The sequence below is a fragment of the Vigna umbellata genome, chromosome 5, assembly GCF_029865625.1.
Source record: "Vigna umbellata cultivar VRB3 chromosome 5, Vumbellata_1.0, whole genome shotgun sequence".
Classification (NCBI taxonomy): Eukaryota; Viridiplantae; Streptophyta; class Magnoliopsida; order Fabales; family Fabaceae; genus Vigna; species Vigna umbellata.
In genome coordinates, this window is record NC_142169.1 from 19,642,843 (window position 1) to 19,659,882 (window position 17,040).

At 30.7% G+C, this 17,040-nt stretch overlaps 2 protein-coding genes across 2 annotated transcripts; one reads left to right on the forward strand and one right to left on the reverse strand.

Annotated features, from left to right (window-relative positions):
* Positions 1-3,325: 3,325 nt before the first annotated feature.
* Positions 3,326-7,241, reverse strand: LOC124824886 (HrpN-interacting protein from malus protein). The gene is made up of 3 exons (XM_047297394.2): positions 6,850-7,241; positions 3,863-3,967; positions 3,326-3,770 (listed from the first exon to the last, which is right to left on the reverse strand). Exons 2-3 carry the CDS (start codon positions 3,936-3,938, stop codon positions 3,664-3,666), a joined length of 183 nt encoding a protein of 60 aa, XP_047153350.1. The 5' UTR covers positions 3,939-3,967; positions 6,850-7,241; the 3' UTR covers positions 3,326-3,663.
* Positions 7,242-12,129: 4,888 nt separating this feature from the next.
* LOC124841067 (protein DETOXIFICATION 21-like) lies at positions 12,130-15,598 on the forward strand. Its single transcript, XM_047317259.2, has 8 exons — positions 12,130-12,554; positions 13,187-13,728; positions 14,066-14,152; positions 14,282-14,338; positions 14,478-14,716; positions 14,829-14,947; positions 15,033-15,119; positions 15,307-15,598. The coding sequence occupies exons 1-8, from the start codon at positions 12,294-12,296 to the stop codon at positions 15,394-15,396; spliced, it is 1,482 nt and encodes a 493-aa protein (XP_047173215.2). The 5' UTR covers positions 12,130-12,293; the 3' UTR covers positions 15,397-15,598.
* Positions 15,599-17,040: the final 1,442 nt, after the last annotated feature.

A 17,040-nucleotide genomic window follows, 5' to 3' on the forward strand; every position in this document is an offset into this window, starting at 1 on the left:
GGTACCCTTCTCAATCTCCCCTTGAGATCAATAACTGTCAGTTACAACAAATAATTAGAAAACACTCTCACAACAATAATGCACAATTCAGGGCATAGGTTACAACCTGAGACAAGGATTTACATTATGTAAGCTCTCAACCCAATTGACTAATCATTAATGACATGACAATGTTTTATCACTTTGATCTTCTGTAAATAGCTTTGTTAATCTTTTCATATGACTTTACATCCCTTATATAGCTATTATAATTGCTGGTCATTTAGAATTCGAATTGCAATGATTTATCATAATCTTCTTGACATGGAATGACTTGATCAATTTATTAATTTGATTTCTTAGCTTGAATATTCAATGTCATTCTTCAATACTTAAATTCTAAATTTATTGATGATCTTTACAATATTTTCTTTTCTTTTATGAATTATTATAATTTGCAATACTTAATTTTCAAAATTTTGTGAAAATTGAAAATATTTGAGAAAATAAGATCATAACTTTACCAAAATAGAGATATTTTCACAACTATTTAAAACTAGGAGATATTTTCTCACATGATTTTTGAAATATGAGATGGTAATAGTCAATCATACACATTTCAATATCAATTATAATCAAACATGTATGTTTGAATGCAATGCATGAAATTATGAGAACGCCATTAAAATGCATGTGAAAAATAAATGTGCATGTGAGCATCTAATGTATCTGCATGTGTCTAATAGAGTTTAAATGCATCTAATAGGATAAATACATCTTATAGGCTAAATGTGTGTAATGTTGATTACATTGTATTAATCATTCATTCATTAAAGTCATGCTTATAAAGGTTCTCAGATGATTAAATTGCTCATCAATAAGAGATTTTGTAAATATGTCTACTAACTAATCATATGTTGAGACAAACTTTAAGTCAATAATAATTTCAATGTTTTGTCCTAAAATAAGTTTATAATAACATTATTGTCGTGAAGTATAGGAATGTTACTCTCATTTATAATGTAGTCCTCAAGTTAATTTTTTATCTAAAGTATTTGAGAACAACAACTGATTTATATATATATATATATATATATATATATATATATATATATATATATATATATATATATATATATATTATACTTTTGCAGTTGATAAAACAATTATGACTTGCTTCTTACTACACCATGAGACTAAATTCCCATCAATGAAATGAATACCTAGTAGTGCTTTTCCCTTCAACCTTGGCTCCTGTATTGTCAAATTACATTATTCTTGCAAAGAATAATTTTCTTGGTTTTCGTAATATAGATAAAGATTAATAGTACTTTTAAACGATTTAAATATTTCCTGAACAATATTAAGATGTACTTCTTTTTGGGTTGGACTGAAATCAGACATTAAGACAAACTAAAAATAATATCAAGCCTAAATACAATAAGATATAAGGCTTAAATACTTATTTCGTCCCATGTTAAGAGGTGAATTTCTGTTTAGTACCCGATTTTAAAAATGCATCTATTAAGTCCCAAAGTTGTAAAAATTGTATAAATGAAGTCCCTTCCATTAAATTGCCTTAAACGGAGTTAATTCCATGCTCACGTGCCTATAAAATATGAATTTTTTTCTTCTCTCTCATCTGATCTTTCTGCAACGTTTCAACTTTTTCTCTCACTTCTATTTCCAATCATTGGCTCTCTTATGCAACTCCTTCTTCTCTCCCTCTCTTCTGCATCGTCCCTCACATATTCTCTCCCTCACAACCCTTGATATTTACTTCTTTAGATGTTTTAAAAACTTCTTTGGCAATACATTAAATTCAAAGTTTTGTAAAAAGAAAAAATTAAAAGTCAGAGTGCAATAATAACACCCACATTTCCTAGGAAAACACATCATTTTCTGTCCAACTATCCATCTGCCACCTTTAAACCTAACCTGCAAACCCAACACACAGAGACCATCTATCTATCAAACTTCGCTTTTCTCTTCTTCTTTTTTTGAGTTTTACGCCAAAACCTACATTTTCTATTACACCTTTTTGGCTTTTGCAACGAAACGACAAAGACCCAAGACCAACAACTGACCGCACAAAAGCAGGAAGCAGCAGAACAACGTTGTTGTGCTTTTCTTTTTCTATGATGGGTCTGAGCAAGCTTGGAACCGCGATAATGGCGGTGACCACGTTTACTCTGGTGGCCCTGGCCGCGGGGTCAGGAAGCCTAGACTCAACGAAAGAGGTGGAGGAAGAAGGAGCAGTGGCGACGAAAGTTCCAGAAGAAGCACTCTGTTGTGCTTTAGATTCGTGGGAGGAAGAGCTTAAGAAGCTTTGGCACACAAAAATTGACGAGAAAGATGTGAGGGACGATGGAGAAGAGAGGGAGAGAAGAAGGAGTTGCAGAAGAGAGCCATCGAGATGAATGATTGGAAATAGAAGTGAGATAAAAAGCTGAAACGTTGCAGAAAGAGCAGATGAGAGAGAAAAAAAAATTCATATTTTATAGGCACGTGAACATGGAATTAACTCTGTTTAAGGCAATTTAACATAAAGGACTTCATTTATACAATTTTTACAACTTTGGGACTTAATAGATGCATTTTTAAAACCGGGTACTAAACATAAATTCACCTCTTAACATGGAACGAAATAAGTATTTAAGCCAAGATATAACAATGAATTAATCATATGTCTATATTTACTCTAATATATTAGTTTATATTCATTTTATGATCCTAAGAATTAGATACATTAAAGTCTTCATCTCCTTTGTATATTCCAAGTTAAAAATCCTGAGAAGTTTTTTAAAATATTTCTTCTTTTATTGTTTTGTTTTTATTTGACTAACTCTTTTTTATAAATTTTATAAAAACTAATTTATTAGAAGTAAGTTCCAAGTTAATTGGAAAAGGACTTTGGACCATCTTACCAAACACTAATTTTTTCGCTACTTTTTTTTACAAAAAGTTAAATAATATTTACTTGTCTACATTCGAGCTTGTAGATGCATTCAATATTCTTCACACAACATTCAATGCATGCATATTCTTTACGGAACTTTTCAATCTTTAGTAAAGCATAGACCTAAAGGGTAGAGTTGTAAGTTAGTTCTTCAAAGAGATTTATGTAGACTATTCAATATAAGATGCTCTTTAAGAAACGAAGCGACAACCATTATCTAGCAACATAGAATAAGCACTTATAAATATTCAATATGTATCATAAAATGATTCAAACTATGTATAATTACTGTTTGTCTAAGAAAAAACTTATCAAACAAAATATATAAGCAAAGTGTTTGCAATTGTCAAAGGCAATAATTTACCAAAACTAATCAAAGAATATGCATAAGCAAAACACTTGCAGCTATTCAAGCAAATAAAGTATTTGCATTTGTTTAACAAAACAGGCAAAATCAATCATTAAAGCACATACAATTTAAAAGTAACTTGACTGGTTAATTTGCTAAAATGTTAAAAATGAGGTTACAAAGCTTATTTCAATTCTTTCCATTACGCATTTGAAAGGAAAATCCACTTATTTCCCCACAGGTAAAATTCTCGATACTATTAGCAAATGGAGAAAGGATGCGTAAAACTTTAAAATCATAACCTTCCAGAAAATCTGAAACTTTGCATATGCTTTATGATACTACATAATCATCGCAAGATATAGCGTAACATAGTTCAGCCGTCTTCGCCATTGCTCCCCCCTGACTCCGTTGCCCTTAGTTCTTCAGCCAGCATCCTCGCCCTGTTCTGTGTTTGCCTTTCTACAGCAACCATATACAGGCCTAGACAATTGAGTTACGAAAACAAGATTGTAATTGAACAGAGTTTCAATGAGAAAAGAAATAGCACAAGCCCTAGGGTTCAAAATACTTACCCACAGCACTTCCAATAGCACAAGCCCAAAGAATTCTCATGGACCACTTGTCCCCAATTACTCCTCTGGTTCCCATGGTATGCAGAATAAGCCAGAAAATTTGCTCTGCAAAAAGGATACAAGCTTAGCAAAACAAAAGAAACTGACACAATTTGTTGAACGATCTATTAAGTATATGTTCCATCTCCCCAAAAGTCCAACGCTTAATACAAAATAAGTTTAAATAGTTTATCCCTTAACCCACTCAACCGCTTCTAAAAGCACAAACTATGAAGGCCTGAAGAGTCAACATGAACAATATCTCAGGTATAGCCTCAGCCAACTTAAGTGGAACATTATCGTCCTATTCAACACAAACATAAATTTAATGATTAATAGTGTTTCAATCATCTTTTATTTATATTTTTAGAATTAGAAAATTAAAAAACAGAATAGAATATTCTGTTACAACGTAAGTTACTACCTCCACCTCAAAAAGCATTTCAATTAGGGTGGCTGCTGAGGCTCCTGCAAATCAATCACTGGACATTGCAGCTTCCTTATCCCATCGGTAATTTCTCAACATCCAAAGAAACAAAAAGAGTGTCTAGGTGTACAAAGCGTGTATGCTAACATAGGCATTGTATCCACGAGAGACATGTACTCGGTGTTAAGAACATTATGACCATTTGGAATACTCTCAAGTCATATTTTTTTTTTCCAATTCTTCCTCCCCTCTTAGTTTTTAACTGCAGTAGAAATGGTTTGGAAACGCCTTAAGCACGGAGAAATCATAAACACACTAACAGAGCCTCCCCAGGGCCGTAATACGCATCAACCAGATAGACAAAACCAGAATCACACAAACCCAATCACGCAGAGAACACAATAACAGTGAAAATCATGCTACATTAATCCAACCACGAACAAATGAACTTCGGCAAAATCAGACTAAATAGCTTTTTAAAGCTCCAGGATTCAAAGTTTCATCCAATCATCAACCAGAAACCCCAACACTTCGTCAGACTCAACCCAAAATCATCTCTACCAATCAAATCAGAAGCCCGGACTCCAGTAGAATTATCCTTACCCTTTTTAAACATTTACTCATCAAAACATATACCATATAATATCATAATTTCAATTGATACATAGATACATACAAAGTCTGACACCAGATTAACTAACTCCGACTCATTAGTGATGATAGTACATATATATACCATAAACTGCATCTATATTACTTCTACTCAACCATTCCATACTATTACAAATCATTTAATCACAAAGAACCCATAATTAATCAAACATCCAGCATACCTAAAGTTCATCTAATACTAATAATTATACACAATATAAATTAAACTATATCATTACTGAATCAGACTTGACTACTTTACTAATCTTTCTAACGCATATAATAATCTATTTTATTAACAGAGCACCGAAAATGATCATAGCACTCTTATTTACTTCCTATGCCTACAAAAACCTGAACAAAGTATAAACAAAACATCCAACCATTTTATACGACATGTCACCATAATTAATATTTTTACTTTTCTTAAACTTTAACAAATTATTCCCCATTATATTTCTCCAAAACCACAACTCCCATTCAAAATATAAACATTACAAAACTCAGTACATTTTTTAACATCTGCACATCTTGAAAATAACCTAGATACAAGCAACATACTCAACTACCATGAACCAATTCACCCTAACATCAGATTAAAAGCCCTAAACACCTTAAATCAAACCCACGTGAACGAACAAATTTAGAATTGATCTTAACAGCAGTTAACTATCTCAACCTAAACTTTCATTCTCTTATTAAATTGTCCAAACAAATTAACAAATAGGTTTAACCCCATTACCCATACATTCATGCATCAGTATTTAACATTCCTACATATTAACTTAGTCCCCAAAACCACATGCTCATGACCATATTACAGAAACTTCTCTGCATCTTTATTTCCTAAATATCCCTTGCAACTACAACATTTGCCTACTTAGTTACATTCAATCTTTTCAGCACAGCAACTAAGACTAAAACCAAATTCAATAATCACTAGCCATCATACAATATTCTAAACTCAAAAGATACAAATTTTAACTTTATTTCCATCCAACTCAAACCAGATTTCCTTCGTCAATTAATAGAACCTACGTCAATTAATAGAACCTAGCTCTCAATTAGTTCAAACAGTACATCCAGAAAAAAGATTCCAAATGCCAAACCATTATAAATTATCCCATCCTGGTTTTATCTAACAAACATAAATATTGCAAAATATATACAAGATTTCACTAACTCTTTAAGACTTGCATTTTGTCAAACCATTATAGGTGCATAGATTACTATCTTTAATTCATTTCACGTTCCAGACCAAACAATATCCTTAATTTAACACTTATATCATCATTCTTTCCACCCTTAATCCAATTTCAAAATTCATCATTAAGCAATACCCAATCCCCAATTTGACCCAACCACCTTTCATTCTTCTTCATCGAAACCAACCATATAATTTACATCTTAAACCACAACATTCCAGACCATAAAACATTTCAGTTAGCACGTATATAACAGAACGCTCACCAATTACCAGCTTATTATCGAGTCCAATATATATATATATATATATATATATATATATATATATATATATATATATATATATATATATATATATATATATATATATATATATATATATATATATATATATATATATATATATATATATATATATATCCAACAGACTGCTCCCAGTTTTACAATTCTAAAAGAACTCCAATCCAACATATCAACCAATTAAATTTTATAAACTCAGAATACTGCACAGATTAATATTCGGACCCAATATCACCATATTCCTAATTGAAACTGTACACAACTCTAATTTATTCCAAAAATGCCGAAGTAACAATTCACAACAAAACACCAACCCCTCATACAATTACGTCTAACCCAAACAAGGAAATAATAGCTCCCATACCTGTAAAATGTGTTCGCCCTCTCCGCAAAACGTTTTCTCCAATCACTTGCTTACTCGCACCTTTCTTTACTCTTTAGTTTCTACAATCACTTGCTTTAATTTATCTCTAACCCTCTCTTGATCGTCCTATTTATAGACTCTCTCCATTATCCCAAATTAAACTCCCGAACCCTAGAAATCAATTCCCCAACCTCGGATTCTTCTTCTCTATTACTGTTTGAAACTGCACATTGCTGTCATAATTTCTCCATTTCCCTTACTCTCTCGGAGCATTGGATTCTCTTCTTTCCAGGGTTTCAAAAAAAACAAAGAAAGGGAGGGGAGAAGGGAACTAAGGTGAAAAACAAAAGAGAGGAAATGAGACTCTCAAAATCTCACCCAATCTGACCCTGTCTGATCTTTGTACGTTATGGGCTTCTTAATCTGGCCCAAAATGAAATTCTGGTGTCAAAATATAAAAAAAAAAACTCAACTAAAAATAAAATATACAAGTTTTGCTCCAAGGCACACGTAGGAGTGAATATAATTAACTTAATTGTACTAAATCATAAATTATCTATACTATATTATATAATAAAAATTAAACTATTTTTATTAAAAATTAAATTATACAATTTTGCTGTTCAACTTAAAAAAACTAAATATTTTTATTAGAAGTTCAGTTAACTGCTTCAAACTATAAAACACATAACAATGATGAAAACAGACGGCAACCTGATATCGCAAACATACAACGGAAACACACATTACTTGCTTAAACACAAACAGAAGAAAATAAAAAATGAAGGAAACGTTTCTCAAACGCCAAAATTCGAGGTATTGTCCTCATTATCTTTCAGATTATATATATAAATGCAGATACAATACAACCTTATAAAGATTTCTTTTTAAATAAGTAAATAAAAATAATTTTAAAATTTTCGTAACTTCTATATTAAACTAAAGTAAGTGCCAAAATAAAAATATTCTGGATCACGCGAAAACAGAAATATTTTTTAGAGACTGAGATATATAAAACAATATATAAAAAAATATATTATTAAATTAAATTAAGGTTAATATGAAAATCAAATTTTAGGATTTTTATATTTTCAAATTAATAATAAATAATTATAGTTATTAATTCAATTTTTATTAATTTAAAAGTTATTTATAATTGTTTTCAAAAGATAAAAAGAAGTAGTAAAGATGAATTTAATAAGGTAACTCAAACTATTATTAGTTTGAAATATTCTAATAATCTAGTATTAGAGTCGGTAAGTGTTTTAAAATAATGAGACTGATTATTTTATTTTAAAATAATTCAATAATATAAATAAAATTTCTTAAACTCGTCTCATTACTTAAAATATTGTTTATCCCTCTAAAACTTTTTCTCTTAATCTTCTCTCACATCTCTCTAAGATTTTTCATCCTTTTGATCATTTGTTTGACGATCAGAAAGTTCTTAGGAGATAACAGTTGAGTTATCTCCACATCTATCCGATCAAATTTTATCCTAAAACAAGTAAGTTTTGACTCATTTTTCCTCTTTTGTCGTTCCATGCGTAATCTTGCTTCTTCCACATGTTCTAGATTAATTTAAGTTCCTAGGGACTCTTTCTGTTTTCAATTCGGTGTTTCGTAGGTGTTTATAGAATTTCCTTGCGTTCCAAACAACCGGGGAGACGTTTCTAGAGTTGATAGTTTCTTATTAGATAAGGGAAGCTAGACCTAGTCTTAGATTTATGTTTGTGATTTAAATTTAGTATCTCTATGGATGATAATGCGATTTAAGTGAAATTGTTATGTTTGTACCAATATTCTTGGTGTATAGATGATTAACAATGATTGTGTGATGTTTGAATGTTTGGTATGGTGTGATTGTAATGCTTTTGTTGTCATTACTGTATGGTAAAGTTGTATTATGGTTTGAAACTGAATTTAAAGTGTTTAAAGTAAATAAGAGTAATTTTTTTTGGTTTTAAAAGTAAAAAATAGATGTTTTGATGGGTGAGTTTGAGAGATAGGTGTTGGAGTGAGGAAGTAACTGGTTTAGTACTGGTATATTGTTATTTAAGACTTGTTAAAAGTATTCTTTGAGTGCAAATTGATATGGAACAAAGAGATAGTTTATTAGGATGGTTTTAGTGTGTTTCTAGTGTAAAAGAAATGTTTTGATTAATGGGATTTTGAAGCAAGGAGTGTAAATTGTTTTAGGAAGTTAAAGGTCTACTATTAGATCTATTATGACTTGTTTAGGCTTTTAAATGAGAAAACTATGGTGTAGAACTGTTAGGGTCATCTTAGGGTGAGTTCTTACACAGTGAGAACTTGAAATATAAGGGTTGTGAGTAATTTAAGGTGTTGAGGTGTGCTAGCAATTGTATTTATACTTGGTTATGCAGTTGGTGGACTGATATGGTATTGAAAAGTGTAGAATTGGTTTTGGGGTAGCTTAGAGGGATGATTTCTGGTTTGGAGTAGCAATTTGGAGTTATAGTAGTGTTTTCTGGTGTTTCTTAGTGTCTAAAAGGTCCTAATGATCAATTAAAATTGTGGGGAAAGTGCTCAAAGTCATAAAAATTGATTTGACCATAATTTTTGTTTTTAATCAATTATTCTATTAACTTAATTGATTAAAACAGACACTTCAACATAATCGATTATGCTACTAACTTAATAAATTAAAACAGACACTTTAGTTTAATCGATTATGCCAGTAGCATGATAGATTAAAATATACAACTTTGTCCTGTTTTGCTTTATGTAACTTTTGGTTTGCCTTAACAAATTAGATTACCAATCTAATCGATTATTAGTACCAATAATTTGAAATTGTGACTAAACTAAACCAAATTTACTTATATAGATATGATTTATGTTTTTCATTGCTCTTTTATGATCCTAGAAAATTTTATTATTAGTTTCAATATGTTGGTATGAAATGCGAAAGTGAATGAATATGTATATGGTTTCAAATGATTTCAAGGTTTGGAAAGTTAGTTTCAATGAGTGGTAATCGTTATGGACTAATAGTAGTAGACAAATTTTCTAGGTGGACATGTGTTCTATTTTTGACTCACAAGGATGAGGTGTTTGATTCTTTTGCAAACTTTGTAAAAGGATAGAAATCAAAAAAAATTTAAAAATCATGTTTATCCGAAGTGATCATGGAAGAGAATTCAAAAAGGAGTTTTTTCAAAAATTTTGCAAAAACTCTGACATGAGGAACAATTTCTCAATTCCAAGGTCTCCACAACAAAATGAAATCATTGAAAGAAAAAATGGATCTTTACAAAAAAAAAATGGACAAAATAATGGTAAACACTTTTAACTCTTTTAAGCACTTTTGGACAAAAGTGGTCAACATCACATGTTATTTTCATAATAGAATTTACATTAAATCTATCTTTAATAAAACACCATATATAAATTATGAAAAGACAAAAACCAACATTTCCTACTAATGTCAATGCTTTATATTATATGAATAATTTAATCAGACAAATTCTATGTAGACAAATTCTATGTACTCAAAAGATAAGAATGATTATAGTCAATTGAAGAATTGTATAATAAAACTAACAAACTTGTTGCGTTAATCAACTGGTTAAAAGGTTTTGAAAATAGAATCTATACATTGAAAAAAAAACAATTAAAACAATTTAAAAGAAGATTTTGAAAATCTAAATTTGATTTAAAAAAAATTAGCAAAATGACATAAATTATTGTCTTGTAAGAAAAATTAAGTAATGTTTACACTGTAATAATATTAAATAATAATAAATAGAGTTACACTCTAACAGTGAATAGTAACTTTTAATCTTACAATTAACATCCGATGCAACCATTAATACTACAACTAAAATCACAAATTGAATTTCAGCAAAATAATGACTGAGAAAGAAAGTTTTATAAATTACCTGCGCATAAAACACAAACTGTAATAGAAAATAACCAACAGTGTATAATAAAATTGTACAAGACAAAATCATAACTCATATATGCCGAAAAGGAACTGTCCACACAAAAACATTACTTTGGATTATTGCTTCTGGTGGTTTAGATTCGAGCTGTTACCGTACATTTTTATCTTAAAATGTGGTTGCTAATATGAAAACGTGTCCTCAAAACCTTGTTTTGTCACATTCCTATGTTTTGGAGAAGATTTCCACTGAACTTTTGGACTATCCAATTGATGTATTGGAAACGACATAATATTTTTACCCACACAGTAACCAAATTTGCCACGTTAAGGGAGTGATTAAAATAAAAGGTTGGTGTGCGTGTATCAATACTCAGCCAAAAATTCCCTTTTCTTGATTTACACATTAATTAATATTATAATCAGAAGAAGTGGTGGCAAAAACGAATAGTTATATCCAACAAAGATACAAAAAACACCAAACAGGGTAAGAATGCTATGAAATTCCTCAGCCGCCCCTCATATCTATGACATAACTCCTGATTTCATGTTCCTAAGTATTCCTCGCACACGCCACCATTTTTCACCACATCTCACACTAATCAAATACTTTTTCTCTTTATCTTCATTTCTTAATTATATATTTTTTAATTGAAAAAAAGTATTCAATGTTTACTCAAAAACTACAAAAGTCAATATTGATGTGTATACATATTAGAACATTAATTGCTTTATATAACATTAATACTGTATTAAACTTTTATTTAATTACAATTTTCAAAATTAAATACAACATTAATTTTTTACTACTCTAGTTATTATTTATTTAATTTTTAAATATTTTATTTACTTTTTTACCATTTATGTTCTCGTTCCCCCGCCCAATATTTAACTATTGAAATTGAAAAAAAAATGTGAATCTTCGCGCCGACACTTTGATTATATTATCTTATCTTATTGAGTTAAATATTTCATATTTATATTATTTTTTTTATGATATTATAAATGTGAGTTATCCGTGAATGAAGCGACATGCTTGGGTGAGAGGGTTGTCTATGGTAGCAGTTGAAAAATTGTATTTTTGTTTTGAAATAAGATTTGATTGAGATAATACCTGTGATAAGAAGTATGATTTGATTTGGGACAGTATTTTATATAATAACTTTTTTCTACGAGAAAAAGAAAAAAATCACATCTTAAACTTAATTTTAACGATGATTAATAGTAATTAATTATTGTAGATAGATACAATAAATAAAGCGGTAAAATAATTAATAATTATAAACTTTAGAAAAAAATGGAGTACTAAAACAGTTCGCGTTTTCCTTCCACAGATTCGGTGTTTTTTAGCAACGTACGCGGGACTTCGTAGTGGGTCACAATCAAACTAGACGGAGTTATTAATTGAACATGGATTCTTCGTTCTCGTTGCAAAGGTTTTCTCTTTCTCTTTCTTTTTTCTCTTTATCTTCTGTCTTTCACCAGAACGAATAGTTCTGGGTTGTGGGGCAAGCGAGAAAAACTGAAAGGGTAAATAATGGAGGGGGATCTAAGGCAGAAGCTGTTGAGCAAAGAGAGAAGAAAAGATGAAGAGGAAGAGGAGTTATCGTTGTGGAAGAGGTTCTGGATTGAGAGCAAGATGATGTGGATAGTGGCAGCACCAGCCATATGCACCAGGTTCTCCACCTTTGGTCTCAATGTTATAAGCCAATCTTTCGTTGGCCATATTGGCTCAAGGGAATTGGCTGCTTTTGCTCTCGTCTACACCGTTCTCATTAGGTTCGCCAATGGGGTTCTCGTACGTTTTTCCTTCTTCATCTAACCTTTCCAATTTTTTTCTTTTATTTTAATTATGAGTATTGCAAAAAAGTTGAAAAAGTTTGGTGTTTTTTGTCTTACAATCTTCCGAGTGTATGTTTCTTTGTTTTCTCTCTAGCTTTGCAAAGTATTAATAATATATATAGTGTTTTATAGCTTTTCATGCAGGAGCGGAGAAAGGAAGGGACATGTTGGTGGTGAAACGTGTTCATCTGATTATCTTTATTTTTATAACATCAAAACACAGGGTGTTCCGTGCTACTGTATTGTGACTCAGAAGCAGAGATCTGTTCGTCTATTGTTGAAAAGTTCAATACTTTCATTGTTTATTGGTTATTAATCAGAGAACAGATTCTTTGGGTGTTATAGATTGGATTTTTGTGATTGGTTGAACCAGGGTAACATGAGAAACATGGATTGTAAAGTGGAATATACTGTAGCTGTATTTAAAATTGTTACTTTCTGGGTGTTTATGTTTTTTTTTGTTTATTTAATTATGCCTAACTTATATATGGTGTGCAGATATGAATATTTTTTGACAACCTATTGGGGTTGTGTTGCAATTGCACTTATCAATGACTCGAATTTCTTGTTTGTATAATGATATTGCAGCTAGGGATGGCGAGTGCATTGTCAACACTTTGTGGGCAAGCATTTGGTGCAAAAGAATACAGCATGATGGGAGTGTATCTCCAAAGATCATGGATAGTTTTGTTCATAACTGCACTGTGTCTTCTTCCGGTATTCGTCTTCACAAGCCCACTTTTAACGCTCTTAGGCCAAGATGAAAGCATAGCACAAGTGGCAGGAACCATTTCTATTTGGTCAATTCCTATCATGTTTGCCTTCATTATCTCATTCACTTGTCAGACTTTCCTGCAATCTCAGAGCAAGAATGTCATCATTGCATTCTTGGCAGCATTCTCGATAGTGATTCATGTGTTTCTCTCCTGGCTTTTGACAATGAACTTCAATTTTGGGCTTCCTGGTGCAATGATTTCAACAATTTTGGCATACTGGATTCCCAACGTTGGTCAACTCATATTTGTGACATGCGGGTGGTGCTCTGATACATGGAAAGGTTTCTCCTTTCTGGCATTCAAAGACCTCTGGCCTGTTGTCAAGATGTCCCTTTCTGCCGGTGCCATGCTATGGTGAGCTTTCTTCTCAATTGGGTTCAGTTCTTTTCAATGTCGTAAGTCTGACTTTAAAGTTGAACAATGCTATCTTCGTTTGATAGTTTCAATTTACTTTCTGAATCCCAGGCTTACTTCCCATTTCCTTTGAGTATCAATCTTTGATTTGTCATTAATATCCTTTCAAGTGCAAATTTTGCCGTATCATTCAAAAGACACCTGTTTATTCTCTTGTCCCATTGATGTTTTACACCGACAGTGTAATAAAAGGGTGTGAAAGAAAGATGTTAAACTGTTTCTAACGTACTATGTTATTCATCGTGAACTAACGTTAAACTGTTGTATATTTTTACAGTCTTGAGCTCTGGTACAACACCATACTAGTTCTTTTGACCGGTAACATGAAAAATGCAGAGGTTGCAATTGATGCTCTATCCATATGGTAATGCACTGGAACAATTTATTTGTATTAAATTTCAAATAGTGTTTCTACATTATATTGGGAGAGGTATTAGCTTAATGGAAGAACTTTTTCTCTTCACTGCTAATGATGAAACTTCACTGTTTACAGTCTCAACATCAATGGATGGGAAATGATGATAGCACTCGGTTTTATGGCTGCAGCAAGGTAATGGTGCTGTTCTCCTTTCTAACGTTGCAGTCAGTGGTCACTGTTGTTCATATAAACCTCAGCCTTCCATTTTATTTTATTTTTCAGCTGTTGTAAAATTACCCTGAAAACTTGGCTTGTAACTTTGTTTTTGCAGTGTTCGAGTAGCAAACGAACTTGGAAAAGGAAGTGCCAAAGCTGCAAAGTTCTCAATAGTTGTGTCCGTGCTCACATCATTGGCCATCGGATTCTTTCTGTTCTTATTCTTCTTATTTTTCAGAGAAAGACTAGCTTATATATTTACCACAGATAAAGACGTGGCCGTTGCTGTTGGGGATTTGTCACCTTTGTTATCAATCTCTATTTTACTAAACAGTGTTCAACCTGTACTCTCAGGTAGTTTTTGACACCATTTCCTCTTTCTTGTTACTTAAATAGATTTAAGATTTGAATCCTTGTAAGTGCCAATGTGGATACAGTTCTGAAGTGAGATTTGTGATTTCAACAGGAGTGGCTATAGGAGCAGGGTGGCAAAGCATTGTAGCATATGTGAATCTGGGGTGTTATTACATCATAGGTATTCCTGTAGGTATTGTACTTGGTAACTTTCTCGATCTGCAAGTCAAGGTACGTGCTCATTCACCTATCTTTTGCTGCTCATAACCTATTAATCATGTTTATGCTGCTTGATGGATTGAACACACTTTTTCAGGGAATCTGGATTGGAATGTTGTTTGGAACATTCATTCAAACAGTAGTGCTAACTGTAATCACATACAAAACTGATTGGGATGAGCAGGTATGCATTTGGCTTATACACATCTCTAAAGTACTTGCAGAAGAAAGAAATCAAAATCAGCACTTTTCAACCTATTTAACAAGTTTTATGGTTAAATAGGTTGTTGAAGCTAAGAGATCTTATTGAATAAATGCTTGATTTGCTTACCCCATGCTTTAGTTGAACATGATAGTAACATTCTGTGCAGGTTACCATTGCTCAAAAGCGTATTAACAGATGGACGAAGGTGAACAGTGCTGACCAAGAAAATGAAACTGAGAGAACATATGTTAGCTAAATTATTTGAAGTGTCGTACCATCTTGTTATACAACAAAGATGTTGATAGGTTTTGTATTGTTTTTAATGCTTTTAATGTTTTTAATGTTTTATAGCTGTTGTTTAGGTAGATGTTTGGAAAATAGGTAATTGTGTGGTGCAAACTATTTTCCTTCATCAATAGTAACTCTTAAATCAAAACTAGTGGTCCTCTTTCCTCCTACTCCTCTCACTGGTACTAATTATTAATTTTAAATAAATTAATAAAACATCAAAATAAGCTTTCAAGATCTGTTTTCGCAAATTAGAAAGCAAAAACTAGAAAATGCTTTCCCAAAATTCTTTTGCTTTCTAATGTTTAATTTTTACTTCTTTTTTAATAAAAAATAGTTATTATCTATTATTCTTCTATGGCTATTTCTTTTACAAATTAAAAAGGTAAGAAAATATTTTTTTAAAACTTATTAATAAAAGAAGTCAAAATTTGTTGGCTGAGAAATGCTATGCATCCTCCATCCTTTGTTGACTTGGAAAAGTATATCTCCAATGGAGGGAAAAGCAAATGTGGAAAATAAATGTTTTGATATCTAAATGACTTTTCTATTACCATTTCCATTTTGGATATAACAACTAGATCGAGTGATAATACACAGCTAACGGGAATTTTTTACAAAAAATTTATAAAAATTCACCTTTTAATCTTTTTACACCTATTTAAATACTTAATAAAATATTAGTATTTTAATTATTCTACTTGATTTATCTTAATTTACTTCATATTTTAAAATAAAAATATTGTTTTGAATAAGTGTATAATTAAAACATAATGTTGAATAAGTGTAAAAATATCATTACCCTTGTTTACAATTCTAACAAGTAAGTTTTTATGCATAGCCATATATTTGAAACAAATCTAACTAATTTGTTTGCAATCTTATAACATTTTGAATTAATTTTATTGATATGGTTAAAGAAGGAAAGCCCGCGACATTGATTAAGTTGGAGATGCGTCTATGATTAGGTTGAAGATGGAAAGACGGAAATAACAATTACGTATATTCTATTGACGACAAAACTAATAGGTAAGTACTTAACCAAAAATAATAAAATATTTTAAACACTTAATAAAATAATTTTTTTAATAAATAATTAATTAAAAATAGTAAAATTTTAAAATAATTAAATTTAATTAAATTTTAAATTTTTTTCATCTTTAATAATTTATTTAAATGTTTCAAGATTTAAATAGAGTTCCATTCAAATAAAAAGAACTTATCGATAATTATAGCAATATCACTTATTTTTACCCAATATTTTTATTAAAATTTTAATTAAGATTCAAATTATGATAAATTTTGATATTTTAAACGATGATAGCTTAATTATTATATTTTAAAATCACAAATTAAACTTCCAAGTCAACAAAGTACACTTACACAACAATATAAATAACACAATATATTTGTTTTCTCACTATTAGTGATGTGTGCTTGAATGTCATCAAATTTATTATTTTAATGAGTAAACTCGGGATTTGAATCCATATATTATTTACACCAAACATATATTTTGAAAAGAAAACATTTATTTGATATAAGTAACTAGACAAATATTTTTTATACAGAGAATGATTTAGGAGTTTACATCATCTATTACTAAATAAGA